The 20,026-nt window shown below is 38.9% G+C and overlaps 4 protein-coding genes across 5 annotated transcripts; all 4 read right to left on the bottom strand.

Moving 5' to 3' along the window:
* Positions 1-156: 156 nt before the first annotated feature.
* LOC146707694 (claudin domain-containing protein 1-like) lies at positions 157-4,782 on the bottom strand. Its single transcript, XM_085459193.1, has 5 exons — positions 4,680-4,782; positions 3,909-4,363; positions 3,495-3,596; positions 3,132-3,269; positions 157-1,540 (listed from the first exon to the last, which is right to left on the bottom strand). Exons 2-5 carry the CDS (start codon positions 4,132-4,134, stop codon positions 1,320-1,322), a joined length of 687 nt encoding a protein of 228 aa, XP_085315319.1. The 5' UTR covers positions 4,135-4,363; positions 4,680-4,782; the 3' UTR covers positions 157-1,319.
* Positions 4,783-7,095: 2,313 nt separating this feature from the next.
* On the bottom strand, positions 7,096-8,751 carry LOC146707693 (ecto-ADP-ribosyltransferase 5-like). The gene is made up of 4 exons (XM_085459192.1): positions 8,666-8,751; positions 8,468-8,563; positions 7,661-8,379; positions 7,096-7,423 (listed from the first exon to the last, which is right to left on the bottom strand). The coding sequence occupies exons 1-4, from the start codon at positions 8,693-8,695 to the stop codon at positions 7,354-7,356; spliced, it is 915 nt and encodes a 304-aa protein (XP_085315318.1). The 5' UTR covers positions 8,696-8,751; the 3' UTR covers positions 7,096-7,353.
* A 2,866-nt stretch (positions 8,752-11,617) lies between these two features.
* On the bottom strand, positions 11,618-13,649 carry LOC146707692 (ecto-ADP-ribosyltransferase 4-like). Its single transcript, XM_085459188.1, has 4 exons — positions 13,415-13,649; positions 12,602-13,320; positions 12,002-12,049; positions 11,618-11,886 (listed from the first exon to the last, which is right to left on the bottom strand). Exons 1-4 carry the CDS (start codon positions 13,472-13,474, stop codon positions 11,808-11,810), a joined length of 906 nt encoding a protein of 301 aa, XP_085315314.1. The 5' UTR covers positions 13,475-13,649; the 3' UTR covers positions 11,618-11,807.
* A 911-nt stretch (positions 13,650-14,560) lies between these two features.
* LOC146707691 (ecto-ADP-ribosyltransferase 5-like) lies at positions 14,561-19,208 on the bottom strand. Of its 2 annotated transcripts, XM_085459185.1 has the most exons (4): positions 19,091-19,208; positions 17,848-17,933; positions 17,029-17,753; positions 14,561-16,747 (listed from the first exon to the last, which is right to left on the bottom strand). In XM_085459185.1, the coding sequence occupies exons 1-4, from the start codon at positions 19,188-19,190 to the stop codon at positions 16,666-16,668; spliced, it is 993 nt and encodes a 330-aa protein (XP_085315311.1). In that variant the 5' UTR covers positions 19,191-19,208; the 3' UTR covers positions 14,561-16,665. The 2 variants fall into 2 exon arrangements, with proteins under 2 accessions (XP_085315311.1, XP_085315312.1); XM_085459186.1 differs by lacking the exon at positions 19,091-19,208 and having other exon boundaries at positions 17,848-17,940.
* Between the last annotated feature and the right edge of the window lie 818 nt (positions 19,209-20,026).

Below are 20,026 nucleotides of genomic sequence, written 5' to 3'. Positions count from 1 at the left end.
GATAGAACAGCAGCAGTATGTCCTCGTAAGTGGATATCAGGCCCTTGTAGAGCAAAATTTAGTATTTTGGTCTAGACAACCCAAAATGTGATGACCACATATGTGAACGCCAGGTCCTAGGAGGTTAAAAGGGATTACATGAAACAAAGATAAAAGTCAGCAAATGCCAAATTTATTAAGACATAATCAGTACAGTGTGCTTCTGGATACATAAAAACATTTACAAAAAGCCAGAGTGTATACACGTCAGACATGTAACAAATCATTCTGACACAAAACATTACAGTTTGTTTTGTTCAGTGCTGACATATTACTCATTTTGGACTTTTGTACACACAAAAATGTGTAAGTGGTCACAGATTCAAGAGGATTTGAACTTTTTGGAAAATTTGATTGTTATTTTAAAAAGTCACACTGAAACGCTGACATACTGTATCAACAGTAAACATCTGAAAGCTTACCAAAGCCGTCAGACAAGTAACTGTTTGAAAGGATGGGAGAACCGACTTAAACTCCAGCCTGCAAACATTTAGGTGGTGTTGAGCAGCAAACCCTGTGTAAAATGGCAGTATAGCAGATCATTTGGGGCTTAAGGTCACAGGTTTGTGTGGCATCACTTTAGCTTTTTTGTTTGTCTTTTTAAATATTCAAACTAACTAAATTAATACATCTACAAACACAGGCGACAGATGAGTGGTCACATTTGTGATGACACTTAGAAAATACCACAGGCTGAAATGAACAATCACCACAGACGATGATGAAAAGGCATGCACAGGCTGGATATTTTAAATTATGTAAAAACAGAACTGCAGGAAAAAAAAAAAAAGTAAAACAAATAAAATAAAATAAACTCTTGTTTAATATTTTTTCATGCACAGAGAAAGCTACCATGTCCTGGATAACTCCAGGCGTGAAGTTAAGGGCAATGTGGTGAGCAGCTTCAGAAGAAAATGGCAACCAAAAAAAGGCAATAAAATAATGCACAAAAAAACATGGTTTACACCAGAAATAGTAAGTGATCTGCAACCCTTAAAGATTAAAACCATTAAGAACATGCTTTGGGTAAAACACAGGTTAGAAATGCAAGAAAAAGCACTGGTTAAATAACTCAAATGGTATTAAACCAACATTCCTTTCTACAGGTCTGAGATACTGTAAATTTTTTTTTTCCTTTTTTTAAGTATGAAAATTCTGTTACAGATGAAGTGAAAAGCACCCTTTATCCTAGTTACATCCTCTCCTAACAGGAAACCATTTTCTGAGGATGTAATGAAACCCGTAAGCTGTCTTAAACTGTATGATTGTCAGTCTCTCTTTTACGCTACCCTGTAAGCGGTCATGCGAGTGTAATTTTTGCGGTGACTTTTGGCCGCCCACAGGAACAGAGCAGCTGCCATCATCTGCAGAGGGAAGGATATGAGGGCAAGGTAAAGAGACCAGCCCAAAGTGCCCTCCACCCCATCAGGCAGAGGGAAATTCTGGTGGACCAAATCCACCCCGGCCAGGAAACAGCAGACGGTGCCCAGAGAACACAGACCTGAGGAGTCAAAAGCAGTGATGAAGGAACGGGATGAGATCATGTAAACGTTTATGTTTGTGGTCATTTGGAAAAAGGACTAAGCTTCTAATGCAAAGCAGAAACAAATCTAGCAGATGAACTCCACCTTCGTTGTACTCTGGCTAAGACCAAAGTAAATGAATGAAAGCAGAGGGAAGTTTTTTGTTGAACAAATGTTCTGTGCAGTGGTTTTCAAAGTGGGTTCTGGGGACCCTCAAAGGTCGTCAGTCTCAAAGCCTCAGGAATAAGCACCGCTGGTTTTGGATGATTTGCATACATTTTGACTTCTGTTGTGAATCTTTGTAGAGACTGCGATGTAACCTGGCTGACATTGGTGCTGACATTTATCTCGGGGCAAGTGCATTATTTGTTAATTGCCGTGTGGTCGTGTCCGAGGGTTTTACACGCACTGCCAGCCAAGATCAAAACAAACAGAATTCTGAGACTTTTTTTCCCCTCCTGGGTCCCCACTCGTTGTTATGGTCAGTTTTTTATGGGGCAAACATATTTGTCCCTCAACTTTTTCCACTTCTCCCCTCATGTCAATTCCAATAGTTTCAACAAACTCCCTCCAGGAACTTGGTGACAATCATACCGATGCTATGATTGTTTTCTCTCACTGATAAATTAAGTAAATAAGTAGCTGGAAATTCACAGGAGGAATCGATGGCACTAAACAGGACAATCACAGTGGTTGCAGGCTGTGTGAACCAGGCGTGTAGTTACATTTCTAGGAAGGTGCACATCAGGTTAAGCTGTACGTTATGGTGTAGGATTTTATAGGGTTCTGGGTATCTATAGCCCTAGTAAGCCATGCACAGCTGAAGCCGAAAGTCACTACAGAGGGGTGTACTACCAAGTATGTTCATAGCCAGGATTACTTTGTGTAAGCTAGCTTCACAAAAGTTAAAGGTCCACTCAGAGATAATAGGTATCACACTGGTGGGCATTGACCATCTTTGTTCAACCGGGCTTTGTGCTTCAGGTTCTCACATAAAAAAGGTCATTTGACACATCATTGGACTCCTCTTCAAAATGGATTGGCTGAATCAATCGGAGATGTTATCAGAGAAACGGGTAACAGGGACGTAAATGTAACAATATGGTGGGGAAAAGAGGATATTAACACTTGCTGCTCTGTGTTTATTTCTACCTTATAGCTCCAACTCTAAAACTTTAAACTGGATGCAGTGAAACATTAAAGGTTTCTCACTATGGTCAGTTAAAACACTGTCTCAAAGTCATGTGGAGTCATGTGTATAAGGGGCATTTGGAAATCACCTTTTAATCACTTTTTGTTGCCTGATCAAAGAGACACTAATTGTATTGAATGCACCTGTAACTTGTAAGTTCAAAACTGCATGCCAGTAGCTGCAAGTCCAGCTGTGTAAATGACATTCAGCAGCAGATAAGGACCAACCATTCAGTCTGCTTGACCTAGAACTGATTGTGCCACTCGTTTTTGTCAACATTACTCATGCAGTAAAAATAGTAAGAAATTAAACTGTCAGTTCAGAAAAATGCAAGATATTATAGTTTTTATGCTCATAAATGTGTGTGTTTCTTTCACCTGCAAGAAGATGGAGCACTCCCACACAGAAGGTCGGGGTAAAGCTGCGGCACAAGCAGGCACAGACCCCAACGAGGACACTGAGGAACACCAGTGCCAGAGACACCAAGGGCAGCAGAAACTGGCACCTCCACAAGTCTGCACAACAATCATTGCAGGTTAAACTCAAACTCTGTCAATAATTTCTAATGTTTAACAAATGATGTGCGAGTAAAGACAGTGAAGGGAGCAGATGTGACCAAGATGGGTTAAAAAAAATGTAAGAATCGTTTAGTAAAATGAAAAAACAAAAACAAAACAAAACATATTTTATGAACTACAGGTCTCCCTGGATAGATTGAGGGAGAGTAAGGATACACTCACATGTTCTTAGCAGGTCTTCTTCTTCCTCATTTCCAGGTTTATACTTTGTACCTAACTGATCAGAAAGACTAAAGCTTGAACAGCGGGTTTCCATCTTCCGATCTAAAGCCAAAAAAGTCAGAGAACACAAATCCAACTAAGTCTTCTCATTAATTAACAATGTAAAGCATTTAACATGGGACTGGGCATTATAACAATCAAGTGCACTGGTTAAACCAATGCTGAGTGCAGAACAGTCAGTGACGTAAATCAATGTGCAGAATTAATCTAAATAAAATTCCTTAAAGTTAAAAATAGAGTTTAACAGACAAATCTTGTTCCAGATTTTCTTCTTAAATTTAGAAGGCAGCACTATCATCAAACAAAGTATTGGTCAGTGAGGACGCTGAACAGGTGTGCCACTGTGAGTAATACCTGGAGATTTGAACCAGTATGAGGGGCTGGCTACCAGGATACACCTCCACCATAGTGCCCGAGTGCCGTTGGGGTATACGGGTTCGCTGTGCGTTGTATTATTAACTTCTGGGGTATTGTACTCATACCAGTGCTGAGTCCCCACAGCCACGGAGAGGTACACTGTGGCCAGCAGGCTCAGCACGGAGCCGATAACCAGAGCTGTGGCGTACCGGTTATCCACCATGGTAGAGAAGAAGACAGCTCCTTAGGAGAACAAACACAGTCTGCAGTTTCAAATGAGGTTTGGCTTCCTGAGATGGAAGGCTAACAATTAGTTGTCGGCTTGTTGCTTTGGCTCCACGGCATGTGGTCAGTAGGCACTGGAAGTGTCACAGTATCCGAGCATTGTGCTTTCTTCAGTTAAGCTGCATGTTTGCTGCAGTTTCGATTAGGTCCACAGAAGCGTTCACAGCCTGCCGAGGAATCCAACATAAAAAATACATAAGCAACAAGTACGCAATACGAGGTGGTTAGCGTCGTTTGTAGCTTAATTAGCCAGTAATTAGTGATCATAACTGCTTTGTACCCATAATTAATGTTATTAACGTTAACTCTGCTTCACATTGCTAACAATAACAAAGTGTTATTGTCAGGAAGTTAGCATCCTACTTGCCAGCTAACGCTAAACATAGCTTCTTGCAGCAGAGTGCGACATTATCGAGTTATTTAACAGACACCTGAACGTTACAGATTTCACTCGAGCTCTTTTTTTTTTTTTTTTTTTTTTACCTCATTATTGGCCAAAACCTTCCAGTTATAGCCTTATCTTATCTTCTCTGCTCTATCAATTTGTAGCTGACCACCGCCTTCTTCTTCGCCTGTTTTTTCTTCTTCGTTTGATGGAATGAGTTTGTGCATTATGGCCACCTTCTGCTTCGGAGGAGAGGTGTCGCGAAATCTGATGATAATCCCAGGTAAGAGAGTTCGCAATAACAGTATTGTCGCGATATCTGTGGAAAGGGTGACGCTTTAATAGTAATCAGCCAGATTCCGTCATAATTTAAAAAAAAAATCATAATTCATAGTATAAAATATGTTTTAATTATGAATGAATCTGACTAACGCAAGATAGAGCGTTGGAAACTGAATGTAGAAACCATAACCAAGCGAAGTGCCTACAAACTATAACAATTATAAATATTACATAATACATTTGAAACTACACTTATTTATAAATGTAATCTTTTAATTGTCGTGGTTATGGTAGATATTGCATCACATATAGGAGACCAGACATTATTCAATTTATGCTTAGTTCAATTAAATGTGATTTGTATGGCACCAAGTCACAAGAACAGTCATCTCAAGGTGCTCCCAACCAACACTGCCTTGACACAAACTGTTTAGGTTCAGGAATAGTCACAGATATGTATGCAGTTGGTAAAACCTCAATTTTACTCCTAAAAAACTTTAACACACACACAAAACCTTTTCTAGTCTTGCTTCAACATGCTGAACAGAAAATAGTGTGTTTGTGTGTTATTTAACCCAACATGTAACTGGTGCTGGCAGACCCTTTGTACATATGAATAGTAAATCACTTTTTCCTCCATCATCTGACCTGCTGCCAGACCAAACCACTGGCTCAGTCTTAGCTGTTCCTAATCCCATAGTCCTGACATGAGCCAGCCCCACTGATACCTAAAGTAGGGGAGTTGTCTTTTGTAATAATAATACATTGTCATTATAAGCCACATAAAAAGAGCAGTGTAAGTGCAACTGCATATATTTTGCACACTGTGACTGTTGCAGGTGGTGAGATCTTTCAGTAAGCTAAATCAGTTTAAAAGCTATTTGAGCTTCACTAGGTCTCAAATCAGAAACATATTTTATTTTGCTAGACTTTGTTAGAAAATTAATATCCAAATGATTATTTAAGTTATATTTGCCAATACTTTATATAAAAATACAAGTTTTTCTTTTCTTTTACACCATTTAATAGATGAGAATTTAAATTTACTTACCAAAAAGTATACACATATGTACCAGTCAATGTAAAAAGAAAATCTAATAACACTATAAATGGATAACACATATCTCATCAATCTTCTAAACATCTTCTCATCTTCTTTCTAAACAGAAAATTGATCCATGTTTGCAGTATTAAAGTGGCGGGGTCGAAAGTGATATATTTTTCATGGGACTCCAGATCCCTGGTGGCAAAAGAGGTAAAATCAGTCGAAAAGTCCAAGGTGCTTGTCTCAAGGAGGGCTATCATTTAAAACAGGCTACATCAAAACACATGCGTGCAGCCTGGGACAAGCGGCCTGATAACAAGCAAGGAGCCTCATGGGAGATATTTTTCCTGCTTTACCAAACTGCTTTAAGTTACCTGGTTGAAGATTAAGTTTGCACTCTAACATGTAGTGGTGGTGTCTTTATGAACTTCTAACAGGAATGACGCATAATGCCTTCTCCTAAAGATTAAACGTGACCCTTCACATCAAGCTGCACAGAGACCCAATAAAAGGCATCATTTTTTATCGGGTTATATCTAACACATTATATTTTTACATTAATGCTTTCTGAGAGTTTTAAATGTTTTCTTAAAACACCAAAAGTCTGAATATTTGCAACAAATTGTACAAAGTTTATATCCTAGTTGTTTTGTTTAGTAACTTGAAACTAGTGAGCTTATTTGTGTAAACAAAAAAACGATGTGATCCTGTGAGAGGTTTGAACTAAAAATTATTTCAACTAACCAGTGAGAGCAGATTCTTTAATACTCAGTATATGTGGAACTTTACCAATGGTATTTATTTTACTGATATTTGGGCACAATTACATGCAAAAACAAATAAGCCACCTTTAGCAGTAATAACTTGAAGTAATTATTTTCTGTATGATGTTATCTGTCTGTCACATCATTGTGTTGATCTGTGGAACCCAGTACTTAAAATCTGGACTGGCTCTCTGTTTAAAAAGTCTAGTCTCTGATCCCATCGATACTACCCAGAAGGCAGTGCAGAGCTAGGATGGAGCCAAAGGGTGAAAGTATTCACCCAGTTCTGCCTATCTATCCTGCCTACTCTGATAAAGTATCTGGCGCTAGGTAGCCTTGCAGGTCCGGTATCCTACTTTACTTATCTTTACTTTAAAAAAAAAAAAAAAGAATGTCCACAATTTAGACTTTTTGAATGCTGGATATTTTATTAGAGCAATTTAACAGGAGAAAAGCTCGCTTTTCATACTCATTTACCCATTTGCATCTCCCCTCTTTCACTTTTATCTTTAGACATCCAATCACCATTGTTGACATACAATCACATGACTTCATAATACAACAGAACCAGGAAACAATATTTGATTATATTTCACAGATACCACATTCTGCCATATAAACTATGCAAAACAATTACACAAATAAGCAAAGCAGTATTGTAGAAAACAATAACTGTTTTTACTAAACAGATAAGGATAAGGCTGCAAACACTAATACAAGCCACAAGGTGGAGACAACAGCTTGAGGAGACCTGAAGACATGGAAGCAAAGCAGAGAGACAGATTATTACTACTACTAATAATAATAATTTACTTTTTTGTGTTTGAAGTATTTTTATTATATTTTTATTATATCGAATTGGCACATGTGACATGTTTGTATCTCCTTTAAATATTTAAATACTAGTTGAACTAGCAGTTCTAAGCTTAATATTTGAAGAATGAATATACAAAAAAACTCACTTTAATTGAGAGAATATGAATCTTACCGTGAAAACATGTAACAGTTGTGTGAGCTGTTCAGTCCTGAGTGGTTTAAAACAATCTCAAGGTATTCGTCATCATCCCATGTAGTTTTTGTCTCTACTCGTTGCACAGTGAAAACTTCTGCTGGAGATAAGAGTATTTCATCCTGTTCTTGACCGCACACATAGTCTTTCAGGTTGACAAAGAAACAAGAAGTGAGATGTAAAATAGTATTCTCATTGACATCTTCAAGTCTCTTTAGCTCTTCATAGTCTGAATAAGCTAAAGTGAAACTTGGAAATCTCACCGTGGAGCCTTTCTGTGGTTGGTTTTGACCATCTTGAAAAACATAAACGTTCTTGCACTCCTTTGGCTTCAGCAGCCTCATGGAGTCCATCAGCAGGAAATGAAGAGACTTGAAGTGGAAGCGGTTTTCATAGATGCTAACATTTCCACCCATTGTCTCTATTGCTTTGTTCAGTGTTAGTATGAAAGGCTGGTCTCCTTTAAGATAGACTGAAAGTGCAGCAGTATGCTCTTTTCTTCCTCCAGGGATCTGCTTTGAACACTCGTTACTTTTATTCCATGCTTTCTGAAATCCTTCACTGTTGCTTAGTTCTTGTTTTAACACGTCTGACTCGATGAACTTCTTCATGGCCTCTTCACGACATCCTTTGTACTGATCATCTACAACATCTGTGGTCTCTTGGACATCCAGTAATCTTGTATCCTTTGCGGCCACCTTTAATTGATATATCACATTTAAAAACCCATTTTTAAATTTATAATTTTTCTTACTTTCTAATATTTGTTTGAATCATGATTCTTACTTTGCTGCAGGCAGCTGTGAAAATTATTGCAGCAAGCACTTTTCTTCTGTTCTCCATTTTTTGGCCTCTTTGTCTTCTACAGAGTGCAAGAAAGCCCTGAAACATCAAATATGGATAGAGAAAGTTCGGTAACACTTTACATGGTCCAGAAACTTGGAAGTGACAAAATCTAAAAGACTGAAAAGACTAAAACCTTACCTGAAGCAGGGAGAACAGCAAGGGGCCCATCAAACTGCAGGAAAGCGAAAGCGAGGGTTTGAGGAACTGGAACAAGTTATCATACAGCGCAGCCCTTTAGTCTTTCCTGTGTAAGAAAGTAACTTTAGTGAGGAACATTACTGTGTTCCTGTAAGCTGGTTCAGGTTTAGCCCCTTTAAGCTCGACCATAAATTACCTTTATAGCTCTGATCTAGCATGGCTTCAGTATAGCTCATGGGGGCAAATATCTCAGTACCTCTTCAATGCAGACTTTATAAAAAATGAACTGGAGCCTCACAGATGAATATAAATAACATTTAGCCTTTACAGCGAATGTGTGTGTGTGTACGCAATCAGCTTTTATTTCATTGATGTGTAGCTTAAATGATGAGTCTTACATTTAGACAGTAGTTATCGCCCTGCTGCTGGACCAGCGATGTAATATGTTTTCAAATGTAACATAAGAAAAAAAACTTACTGATGTCTGAAATGTCTGTGTGATAAGATTAAATTCATTGCAAAGCATTTTACATTTTATATGCTCTTTATTTGTCAGAGAAATGGAAAGATACATCAAGGTGTGGTTTCTTTAGAAGCAGGAAGATAATCACTAACTCAGGAAACACACTGACGGCATGTTTATCGTAAAAATCCGCTCCCTGAAAAATCGTCACTGAGGAAAATGTAAAAAGTGAAGAAGTTCACTAATGTTGAGAGAAAGTTCAATAAAGAAATTGATGTTGAATTTAGTTTTATGGATAGAAAATTTCAGTTTTTCTATCACAGTCACAGTTCATTGATAGGCGGCATTGGCTATGCTCAGGAGCCTGAAAATTGAACCCAGTGTATTTTATGCCAATTTTCTGCACCCCTTTATAAATTTTTAATAAACGTTCTGATTTTCTATGTGCCACTCTGCCTTGTTCTTGGTCTTCTAGTGCCAGCCCATTGACAAAATCCTGGAAACACTCCGGCTGTGGGAGTTAAAGGTGCCACCATAAACTCCAGAATACCCAGTCTGAATCCAGCTGGGAAAAGCTGCAAGTTATTCCCATCTCTCGTTTCTTATCATCCTTTTAAAGGCACACAATGCTTAACAAGAATCATTGAAATTATAACGCTCCTCCACAACCACCCACACATGCAGGGCCTTGGAGTGGGGGTATGTCACCAGGGTGCAGAGGAGGCTACCCCCCCCCTGTCCCCTTCTGGCTGCCTCTGCCTCAATTTTATCCCACAACTTAGACATTCACATTATTCACACTCTCATTACACATACATATAGGATCTTGGGGGTGGGCACAATCACGGAGTCCAAATCACCATCAGGGTGTATACCTCACCCCTGACGTCGTTGCCCACCTCTCAATTTTAAATACACTTAGTCATTGAGGGTTAGCAGGAGGGACTATGCGCTTACCTGCTGCTCCTTGGCAGGTAGCTCCATGCCCTCCTGGGTTTTAATTGCACCTTAGAACACATATGCATCAACACTACAATGAGCGGGTGGAGGGAGGTTTGGAGTCTTCTCCCACCCCCATTCTCTGCGGCCTGCTGGAGCGGGAGGGCTAGTAGGAGGAGTGCGGTCTGGAGTGTGGGGCCTCCCTGCTGCTGCGGAGTCGGGGCGGTCTGCCTCCCCCCACCGCAGGGAAAAGGGTAACACCACCTGGGTCTGGGTGCAGTTCCCCCCTCCAGGGGCAAGGGTACCTAGACCCGGGGCTTAGAGTACGCTTGGGGAGTGTGATCGTGTGTACAGCGTCTCTTTATGTCTGTCTCCACGTTGGTTGAGTGTGGAGTGAGTGCATATGAGAGCATGAGGGTGGGAATGGATGTTTGTGTCTGTGTGTGCCTGTATGTCTGTGTCTATATGTCAGGTTGGGTATCAGACGCCACCTCTCTGGGGACACCTCAGGCCCTCCAAGGTTTGGAGGCCTATCTCCACCCACCACCACTTCCCCTGCCGGTGGCGGACTCCCTCAGGTGTCGGTGTGTTGGTGGTTCTTTGTGTCTGGGGGTGGGCGTCCGGGTACACACCGGCTCACTCCTTGGCGGCCGCTTGTCGGGGCCTGGGGCCTGGGGCTCGCTCGGCCCCCTTTGGAGGTGGGGTGCCCCCGGCCTCTCGGCCTAGGGCTCGGTCACTCAGGCGCAGCTGGGGGCCGGCGGAGCTCACGGGCGCGTCACTGCAACTCCCCCTGACTTCTGCTCCGCGGCTGCTGGGCGAGCCCTCATCTGGGACTCTCCTCAGCTCTTACTGGGACAGTGGCGCGGCTGCCCCTCTGTTGGTCTTCCATGGTCTCTTGTGTTCTGGGGGCCTCTGGATGTCTGGAGTTTTGATCTCCTCCATACCCGCTTCACACCCTGGAGGACGGGGCTATGGCCCCCCCACACTCCCTAGCAGATCATTACATGGAGAAACCTTTGGAATGCAAGCATGCTGATCCACACAGGTATGCACACATGGGTATTCACAGACGCGGACTAAAGCTTTCTTGGCTGCTGCCTCAAAGCACACTGTGCGCTGTCTATCTTGCGTGCTGCACAATATCGTTTATTACTTAGTAAATACTGATATCTATGACTAGCTAGTTTATTGTGATGGTGCTTTGTTTTCTCTATTATTATGTTGCTCTTTGTTGTTTGCTGTCTCCTCTGTTTGTTTTTGTTTGTTTGTTTGGTTTTTTTTTTTCTCCATACAGGTGACCCAGGAGTTTTTTTTTTTTTTTGTCTCTCTTCCCCCCCCTTCTCACCGTCTCTTCTCCCCTTTGGTTTTCTTTCTTTCTCTCCCCCTCTCTCTCTCATTCATTCCCCCTGTCCTATTTATTAAAAAAAAAAAAAAAAATGACAAAGGATGAACTGAAGCTCTGCCATCACGTAATGTCGCATACTGCTGTTTCTGATGTCATTTAGAAAAAAAAAAAAAAAAAAAAAAAAAAAAGAAATTATAACGCATATTATCCATGAATTCAGCCTATAATTTTAACATATGACAGAAAAAGAAAACAATATTTGATTATATTTTGGTAGCCTAATGCAACACCTTATTTGGCAGATAGCACAATCTGCCAGACAAAGTACCAACAAACTGGAAGAATAAACCAAGCAGCATTGTAGATGATAAAATTCTGAATGATAACTGTTTTTGCTAAACAGTTAAAGAAAACAAAGATAAGGCCGCAAGCACTGACGCAAGCCACAGGGTGGAGACAACAGCTGGAGGAGACCTGAAGACATGGAAACAAAGTAGAGAAAGAGATTATTGTAACAGCCATCCATCCATTTTCTGCCACTTGTCCGGCCTGTAGATATGGAAATAAAACTGTAATAATAATAATTTACCTATCTCTCTCTGTGACAGTTATGAAAGGTTCCAGTTCTCCTGAGACCCTGAATTATAAGCAGAATATAATACTTTAAGCGATGTGCTGATGTGTGCGTTCGTTTACTAATGCTGTCAGCATTATCAGGCCAAACTATTCAAACCACATCCAAAACCCTACCAGGGTTTCATAATCCTGTTTGGGTTTTTTCACTTTTTATGTCACCTCATGCTTTCCAGCTGGGAAATCTTTAAGTTTATCAAAACCTCGAGTATAATCCAGTCATTTCTTTGTATTTCCAGCATTTGTTACATCCTGTAACGGAGCAACAGGCTGTTTTATACAACACCAATTATTTTCCCCGCTTGTTAGAAGTGTTCAGCTACATTTAAAAAAAAAAAAAAATTAAATACCTATTGAGACAAATAGGTATATTTTACAATTTTCTTGTGTGTCTTGTGAAGTATTTTTCTTATATGTACTTTGGACAAGTTAAATGTTTGTATCTCCTTTGTGTGTTTAACACCACAATGAAAATTATTTAAGCGCTTCAAAGTTTAATGTTTGGGAAATGAACCTACAAAATATTTCACTTTAATTGAGATAATATGTGTCTTACCTCGGAAAGATAAAACAGTTGTGTGAGCTTTTCAGTCCTGAATGTTTCAAAACAATCTCAACATATTCTTCACCATCCTCCACAGTTTTGCTATTTACACCATCCACAGTGAAAACCTCTGCTGGAGATAAGAGAAATGTATCCCCTGCTTTAGTGCAAGTGTGTTCTTCCAGACTGACAAAGAAACAAGATTTGATATTTAAAATGATGTCCTCAAACAGATCATAATAATTGTTTGGCTCTTCATAGTTTGAATGAGCTAAGGTGAAACTTGGAAATCTCACTGTGGAGCCTTTCTGTGGTTGGTTTTGACCACTTAGCAGAACATAAAAGTTCTTGCACTCCTTTGGCTTCAGCAGCCTCATGGAGTCCATCAGCAGGAAATGAAGAGACTTGAAGTGGAAGTGGTTTTCATAGATGCTAACATTTCCACCCATTGTCTCTATTGCTTTGTTCAGTGTGTTTATGAAAGGCCGATCTCCTTTAAGATAGACTGAAAGTGCAGCAGTATGCTCTTTTCTTCCTCCTGGAATCGGTTTTGAACACTCAATACTTTTATTCCACGCTTTCTGAAATCCTTCACTGTTGTTTAGTTCTTGTTTTAACACGTCTGACTCAATGAACTTCTTCATGGCCTCATCACGGCATCCTTTGTACTGGTCATCCACAACATCTGTGGTCTTTTGGACATCCAGTACTCTTGTATCCTGTGCGGTCACCTTTAATTGAGGTGTATCACATTAAAAACTCATTATTTAGTGAATAATTTTTCTAACCTTCTAAAAAAAAATTTGTATGAAACACATTTCTTACTTTGTAGCAGACAGCTCTGAAAATTATTGTAGCAAGAAGCACTTTTCTTCTGTACTCCATTTTTTATCCACTTCTTTTTCTAGAGACTAAAAGAAAGCATTGCAGGATCAAATGTGGGTAGAAAAGAGTTCAACACTTTTCACAGTCAACTTGGATTTGGAAAGATGTAAATAATCTAATATTTGTTTGGTTTTCTTGGAATATGTCAACTTAAAAATGTAAATGTTGAAAAGACAGAAAATCACATACCTGGAGCAAGAACCAAAAAAAAAACTTGTCTTAGCAACTCACAGAAAAGAGTCTATCCAATTTCTGAGCAGCGATGAGCACAACACACTCTGGGGAGTAAAATAAGTTATCCTACAATGCAGCTCTACAGTTTTTCCTGTAGAAGATTGTAACTTGTCACTGTGGGAAATGGTGTCCCCTTATTGGCTCTGCCTCAGATACTGAGTTCCTGTAAGCTCCTTTTTTTTTTTTTTTTTTTTTGGCGTAACTGGTGAGGCCAAGTCCCACAGTACTTCTTCAATGTAGACTTTTTCTAAAATTGAAAAAAAAAAAACTCAAGCAGTTCCATGCCCACTTTTAAATTTTGTACTTTTTCCCAAAAAAAGGGGTTAACTACAAAATTGCATTTGTTACTGTTTGCTAAAGCTAAAGCTCAGGTCGGCAGAGCACTTTGACAGCACTTTTTATTACTAAACTCTACAATTTGGGCTACTATTAGGTGGATTCACGCAATGTCAGGTTTAGAAGACAGTCAGTGAATGGTAATTTTGTTGAATAATAGTATTAGTAATGATGAAAAGATGATAACTAAATTAAAACTAATTCACGAGGACAAAAACTATGATGAAATGTAATGACACTTAAAAATTAAATAAAATTGTTCTGGAGAGATAAGATCCTATTATAACTAATGAAGTTGTGTAGAAAGGCAGGATGAGTTTGGAAGTCCTTGTGTAGTAAATTTAGACAAAAACATTTTGATCCACCCACCCAGGGTGGGGAGGGAGGTTCAGCTGACTAAACCTACTGTAATCTTAGTAAACTAAAATTAGACTAAAGCTAAAAAAAAAAAAATTAAAAAAAAAAAAAAAAGCTGTTTCTATAGCTATAATAAAACAAAGTAAAGTGATTTCAGGATTGGTGGTCCAGACAGGACTTCAATTCAGATGTTTAAAGTTGTGAATAAGCAAACAAAGACATGTTTGGTGTACTCGATTTAACATGCCTCCAGAGCTTTTAAAAAGGTCCCAACAAGTGATAATCAAACAGTTGCTCCCCGCATGAGGTGGAAACCTGTGTCTGTCTGTGTGTGTTGTGTGTCTGTGAGAGAGAGGCTTTTGTATCACTTAATTATAAGTGTTACATTTAGGCAGTCATTACTGCCCTGCTACAAACCTGTTGGACTTTGTAAATGTAACACAAGGAAAAACAAATGTATTTGTCTATTTGTGTGATCAGATTATATTAATTGCAAAGCTATTTCAATTTTCCATGTTGTTTATTTGACCGGGAAACAGAAATTCCTGGTGTCTTTAGAAGCAGGAACATTTGCTGCAAGTTATTCCCATCTCTCATTTCTTATCATCCTTTTAAAGGCGCACAATACTTGACAAGAAATAAAGTTTGCAATATATTTTTCTAACATGCATAAAAACAAGATGTAAATTGAGTCTATAATTCATAACATATGATAGAAGCAAAAAACAAAATTGCACAATACTTTGGCAGCCTGTTGTAACACCATATTTGGCACATACCACAATTTGGCAAATAAAGTGCCAAACAATTATATGAATAATCAAAGTAGAATTGTAAATACACTCAACAAAAATATAAACGCAACACCTTTGTTACTGCTCCCATTCTCCATGGGATGGACGTAGAGACCTAAAATTCATTCCAGATACACAATATAACCATCCCTCCCAAACAGTGGTCACAAATCAGTCCAAATGTGTGGTAGTGGGCACATCTGCTATATTGAGATAATCCATCCCACCTCACAGGTGTGCCACATCAGGATGCTGATCTGACATCATGAGTAGTGCACAGGTGTACCTCAGACTGCCCACAACAAAAGGCCACCCTGGAATGTGCAGTTTTGTCTCACAGCAAAATGCCACAAGCAATGAGGGAGCGTGCAATTGGCATGCTGACAGCAGGAATGTCAACCAGATCTGTCGCCCGTGCATTGAATGTTCATTTCTCAACCATAAGCCGTCTCCACAGGCGTTTCAGAGAATATGGCAGCACATCCAACCGGCCTCACAACCGCAGACCTCGTGTAACCACACCAGCCCAGGACCTCCACATCCAGTCTCTGACCTGATGACCTTAGAGATCGGGAACCGGAATGTGGTTTCAGCAGGTCAAATATGTACTGGGGCTCTTGAACATGTAGGGCCCTAAAGGTTAGAACTAAAATTTTTAAAAGAAATGTAAACCTTACAGGCAATCAGTGAAGGGAGGCTAAAACTGGAGTAATATGAGATCTTTTGTTGGTGCCTGTTAAGAGTCTTCCTGCAGCATTCTTCACAGTCTGAAGACTATTTAAAGCTGATTTCTTAAAACAAGTAAAAAGACCACTGCAATAATCCAAATGGGAAGGGGGAAAAAAAGCATGAATAATCATCTCAAGTTCAGCCTTTGACACCATTAGTCTGAGTTTTGAAACATTCCTTGGATGATAAAAACAGTTCTGGACCCGCTGTTTGGAATGTTGCTCAAGGGAAATGGAGCTGTCAAATATGGCACCAAGGTTTCTAAGGCTCAATTTAGCAGAAGGCTCTAAGCTGATATGCTGCCTAATTTCTGAAATCATATTGTTTGGAGCAATAATTAAAGTTTGTTTTATCACAGTTTAGCCGGAGTAAGTTGTCGTTTAACCATTGCTTGATTTCTGTCAGGCAATTACTTAAACTAGACAAATTATAAAGCTCAGAGACTTTAAAAGAACAGTATAACTGAATGTAATCTGCGTAGAGATGATAGGACATATTATTGCAGCTCCAATTTAATTTGGCCTAGGTGGAATAGATATAAAGCAAAAAGAGAATTGGACCCAGGACAGATCCCTGAGGCACCCCACAAAACAAAACTGTTGATTTGGATCACTTGATTCATACAAACAGTAAAAGATCTTTCAGATAAGTATGACGTGAATCATTTTGACATTGTATGAATAATTGCAGCAATATTATAGATGATAAAACCCAGAAAACTCTGAATGATAACTGTTTTTGCTAAACAGCTAAAAAACAAAACAAAGATAAGGCCAAAAGCACTGATACAAGCCACAGGGTGGAGACAACAGCCGGAGGAGACCTAAGGACATGGAAACAAAGCAGAGAGGGGAATTATTGTAATATTCATACATGCACACATTTTCTGTGTGTATGTATGAATATTACAAGCACAAGTTATAACAGATGCGACAAACATTTTATTATATGCACTTACATCTAAAATTAAATTTTTTTTTAAAATATTTATATCTTTAAAAATATTTTGAAGTTTGACTTTGCATTTCGATACTAAACATTTGTAAAACTAACATGGAAATTGTCAAACTTTTTCCACTTTAATTGAGAGACTGTGACTCTTACCGTGAAAAGATGTAGCAGTTGTGAGAGCTTTTAAGCCCCGAATGTTTCAAAACAATTTCTACATATTGAGAATCATCATCTGCCTCCACAACTTTGCTATTTATGTCCTCCACAGTGAAAACTTCTGCTGGAGATAAGAGTATTTCATCCTGTTCTAGACCGCACACATAGTCTTTCAGGTTGACAAAGAAGCAAGAAGTGAGATTTAAAACGACCTCCTCATACAGATCAGTTTCACTTTTTAGCTCTTCATAATCTGAATAAGCTGAGGTGAAACTTGGAAATCTCACTGTGGAGCCTTTCTGTGGTTGGTTTTGACCACTTAGCAGAACATAAAAGTTCTTGCACTCCTTTGGCTTCAGCAGCCTCATGGAGTCCATCAGCAAGAAATGAAGAGACTTGAAGTGGAAGTGGTTTTCATAGATGCTAACATTTCCACCCATTGTCTCTATTGCTTTGTTCAGTCTTTGTAATAAATTGTGATCCCCATTAACATAGAGTGAAAGTGCAGCACTATGCTCTTTTCTTCCTCCAGGAATCCTCTTTGAACACTCGATACTTTTATTCCACGCTTTCTGAAATCCTTCACTGTTATTTAGCTCTCGTTTTAACACATCTGACTCGATGAACCTCTTCATGGCCTCTTCACCACATCCTTTGTACTGGTCATCTACAACATTTGTGTTATTTAGAAAATCCAGTAGCCTTGTTTCCTGTGCGGTCACCTTTAATTGAGATTTATCACATTTAAAAAACACATTTTTAAGTGAAGAATGTTTTAACCTTCTAATATTTGTTTGTACAAAACTTAATTCTTACTTTGTTGCAGGCAACTGTGAAAATTATTGCAACAACAAGCACTTTTCTTCTGTTCTCCATTTTTTGTCTTCTTGTTCTTCTACCAACTGAAAGAAAGCACTGCAGGATCAAATGTGGTCAAAAAACAGCTCTGTGACATTTTACATACGAAGGACATACACTAAGTCTGGACTGGATACTACAGTTCTCTGTATTTGGGTCTTGAACACTCATCTCTCCATTGCATTCAAAATTCAAAATGTTGCTGCAAGTCATTTAACAGGTATTAAAGGGACGATTACGTCACTCATGTACGTAGTCTTCATTACATAGCTTAATTTTTTACCTTGGCTTTTAAGTTCAGTTTGAGTCCCATCGGGGGTTATTTTATGTTGTGATGCCTTAGTTTTACTTTGTTTTGAGTTTTAATTCATCATCTTCATTTTATTGGTTTTACTATTGAAATGTGCCATCCAAATAATATTAAAATTGACATTGACACAGTCCAGTAAATTTGAATCTGGCAAGATTTAAATTAACAATTTCTTTTCTACCTCCTGGAATTCAGCAAGTTAAAAAATTTAAATGTTGAAAAGACTGGGTACATACTTGAAGCAAGGAGATTGAACTCATATTAGCAACTGCTGGGAACCAATAAGAACAACAGCCTGGGAAGTGAGACAAGTTATTGTACAATGAATTCCTTAGTCTCAGTCTAGTTCCCAAAAGCTTGTTCAGATTTGTTGCACAATGATTTATAACCAGAGTAACACTTAGATAATTTAGCCACTTTAAGCCCAGCCCAGTGATAGCATATCTTTGTATCTCTGTTCTAACATGATTTTAAATACCTCAGTGCTTCTTCAGTGCAGTTTTTGCCTAAAGTAAACAGGAGGCACCAGCAATCATAGTTGGAAAATCTGGGTATCTTGAAATTGAAGGAATGAAAATGCACCAAACAATGTGAATAATCTGGTCTCACAGAACTGTTCACCCCACTGGGCAGTAACAAATTAACTTAACTGAAAACACTCTGATGTTGAAATATCTGTCCACTTCTACATTTTTCTGTTTTGCCCACCTGAAGAGCTAAACTAGAAACTTGGAAATGTTGAAACATGCCCTGATTCAGCTTGGATGAAACATGCCCACTGACACTTTTTCAGTGCACTTTATATTTCACCCTGCTCCACCCTGACCTTGAAAAATGACTGACAGTCAAGCACCAAATCTTGATTTAATTTCTTTAGTGGAGAGTACTCACAGACATCCAGCAGAGGTCTATACTCCGATTGCAGCTGATTTTCTGGAACTACCAGTTGTTTCACACTTCTGTCTGTAGCATTACAAAGGCTGGTACACATTCAAATCCTACTCTGCCTCTCCACTCACTCTCCGGTGTCTCCCAGTGTCTCTCATCCCGCCCACTAAACCCTTTTTAGTCCTCTGGCTGATAGACGTCTGTCCTGATTGGTTGATGCCAGTGTCCTTCAAGGCCATGAGCTCACACAGGTGTGAGCACTAAAAAATCAACAAATTTGCAATGAAAGCATGCAATAAAATTCACAACAGTTAAAGATGAACTCATGCAATACAAAAAACAAACAAACAATAAATCAATAAGAAGACTTCCCCGACAGTGCTGTTGTTGGCAATATCATCATCTGCTGGCTCAGCTACAGGTTACAAACCAGTCTATCCTACAGCCTTACCAACACATTTGAAGACATTTGATACTTTATATTTAGACATTAAATGCTATTTTGTAGAGTTTTATTTGTTTATCATTAGATCAAGATAAGGATGTTTCTGGTCATAAGTCTGAATATTTGTAAGAAATTGTGCAAGCGTTATAAGTTGTCTTTTTTTAGTAACACATAGGTAGTGGGCTTTTATTACGCAGCATATATGGTGCTTTAAAATGGGACTTTGTTAAAGACTTCATTACAATAGTCACAGTCTAATGGAAAAAATGTCTTTGCATAAATTTTTTTAAAGGTGTTTACTGTATTTTATAGGAGAATTGTTGCACATTGTCAGGTGTGTCTGTCTGTCACAAAAGTATCCTATAAACATTCATTATTATTTTTACTTTAACCATAAGGAATAAAACCTTGAAGTCATATGCAAGATCGTATGCTGACAGCATTTAGCTCTACTGTTAAACTTTTCGAACTGTGGACTCGTAGCTTCTTTTTAA

The sequence above is a fragment of the Copadichromis virginalis genome, linkage group LG6 (assembly GCF_057382275.1).
Source record: "Copadichromis virginalis isolate Kocher_CV1m ecotype Utaka linkage group LG6, C_Virginalis_male_GT1.1, whole genome shotgun sequence".
Taxonomy (NCBI): Eukaryota; Metazoa; Chordata; class Actinopteri; order Cichliformes; family Cichlidae; genus Copadichromis; species Copadichromis virginalis.
The sequence above is the reverse complement of the archived record's forward strand: the minus strand, read 5'-3'. Positions and strand labels throughout refer to the sequence as shown.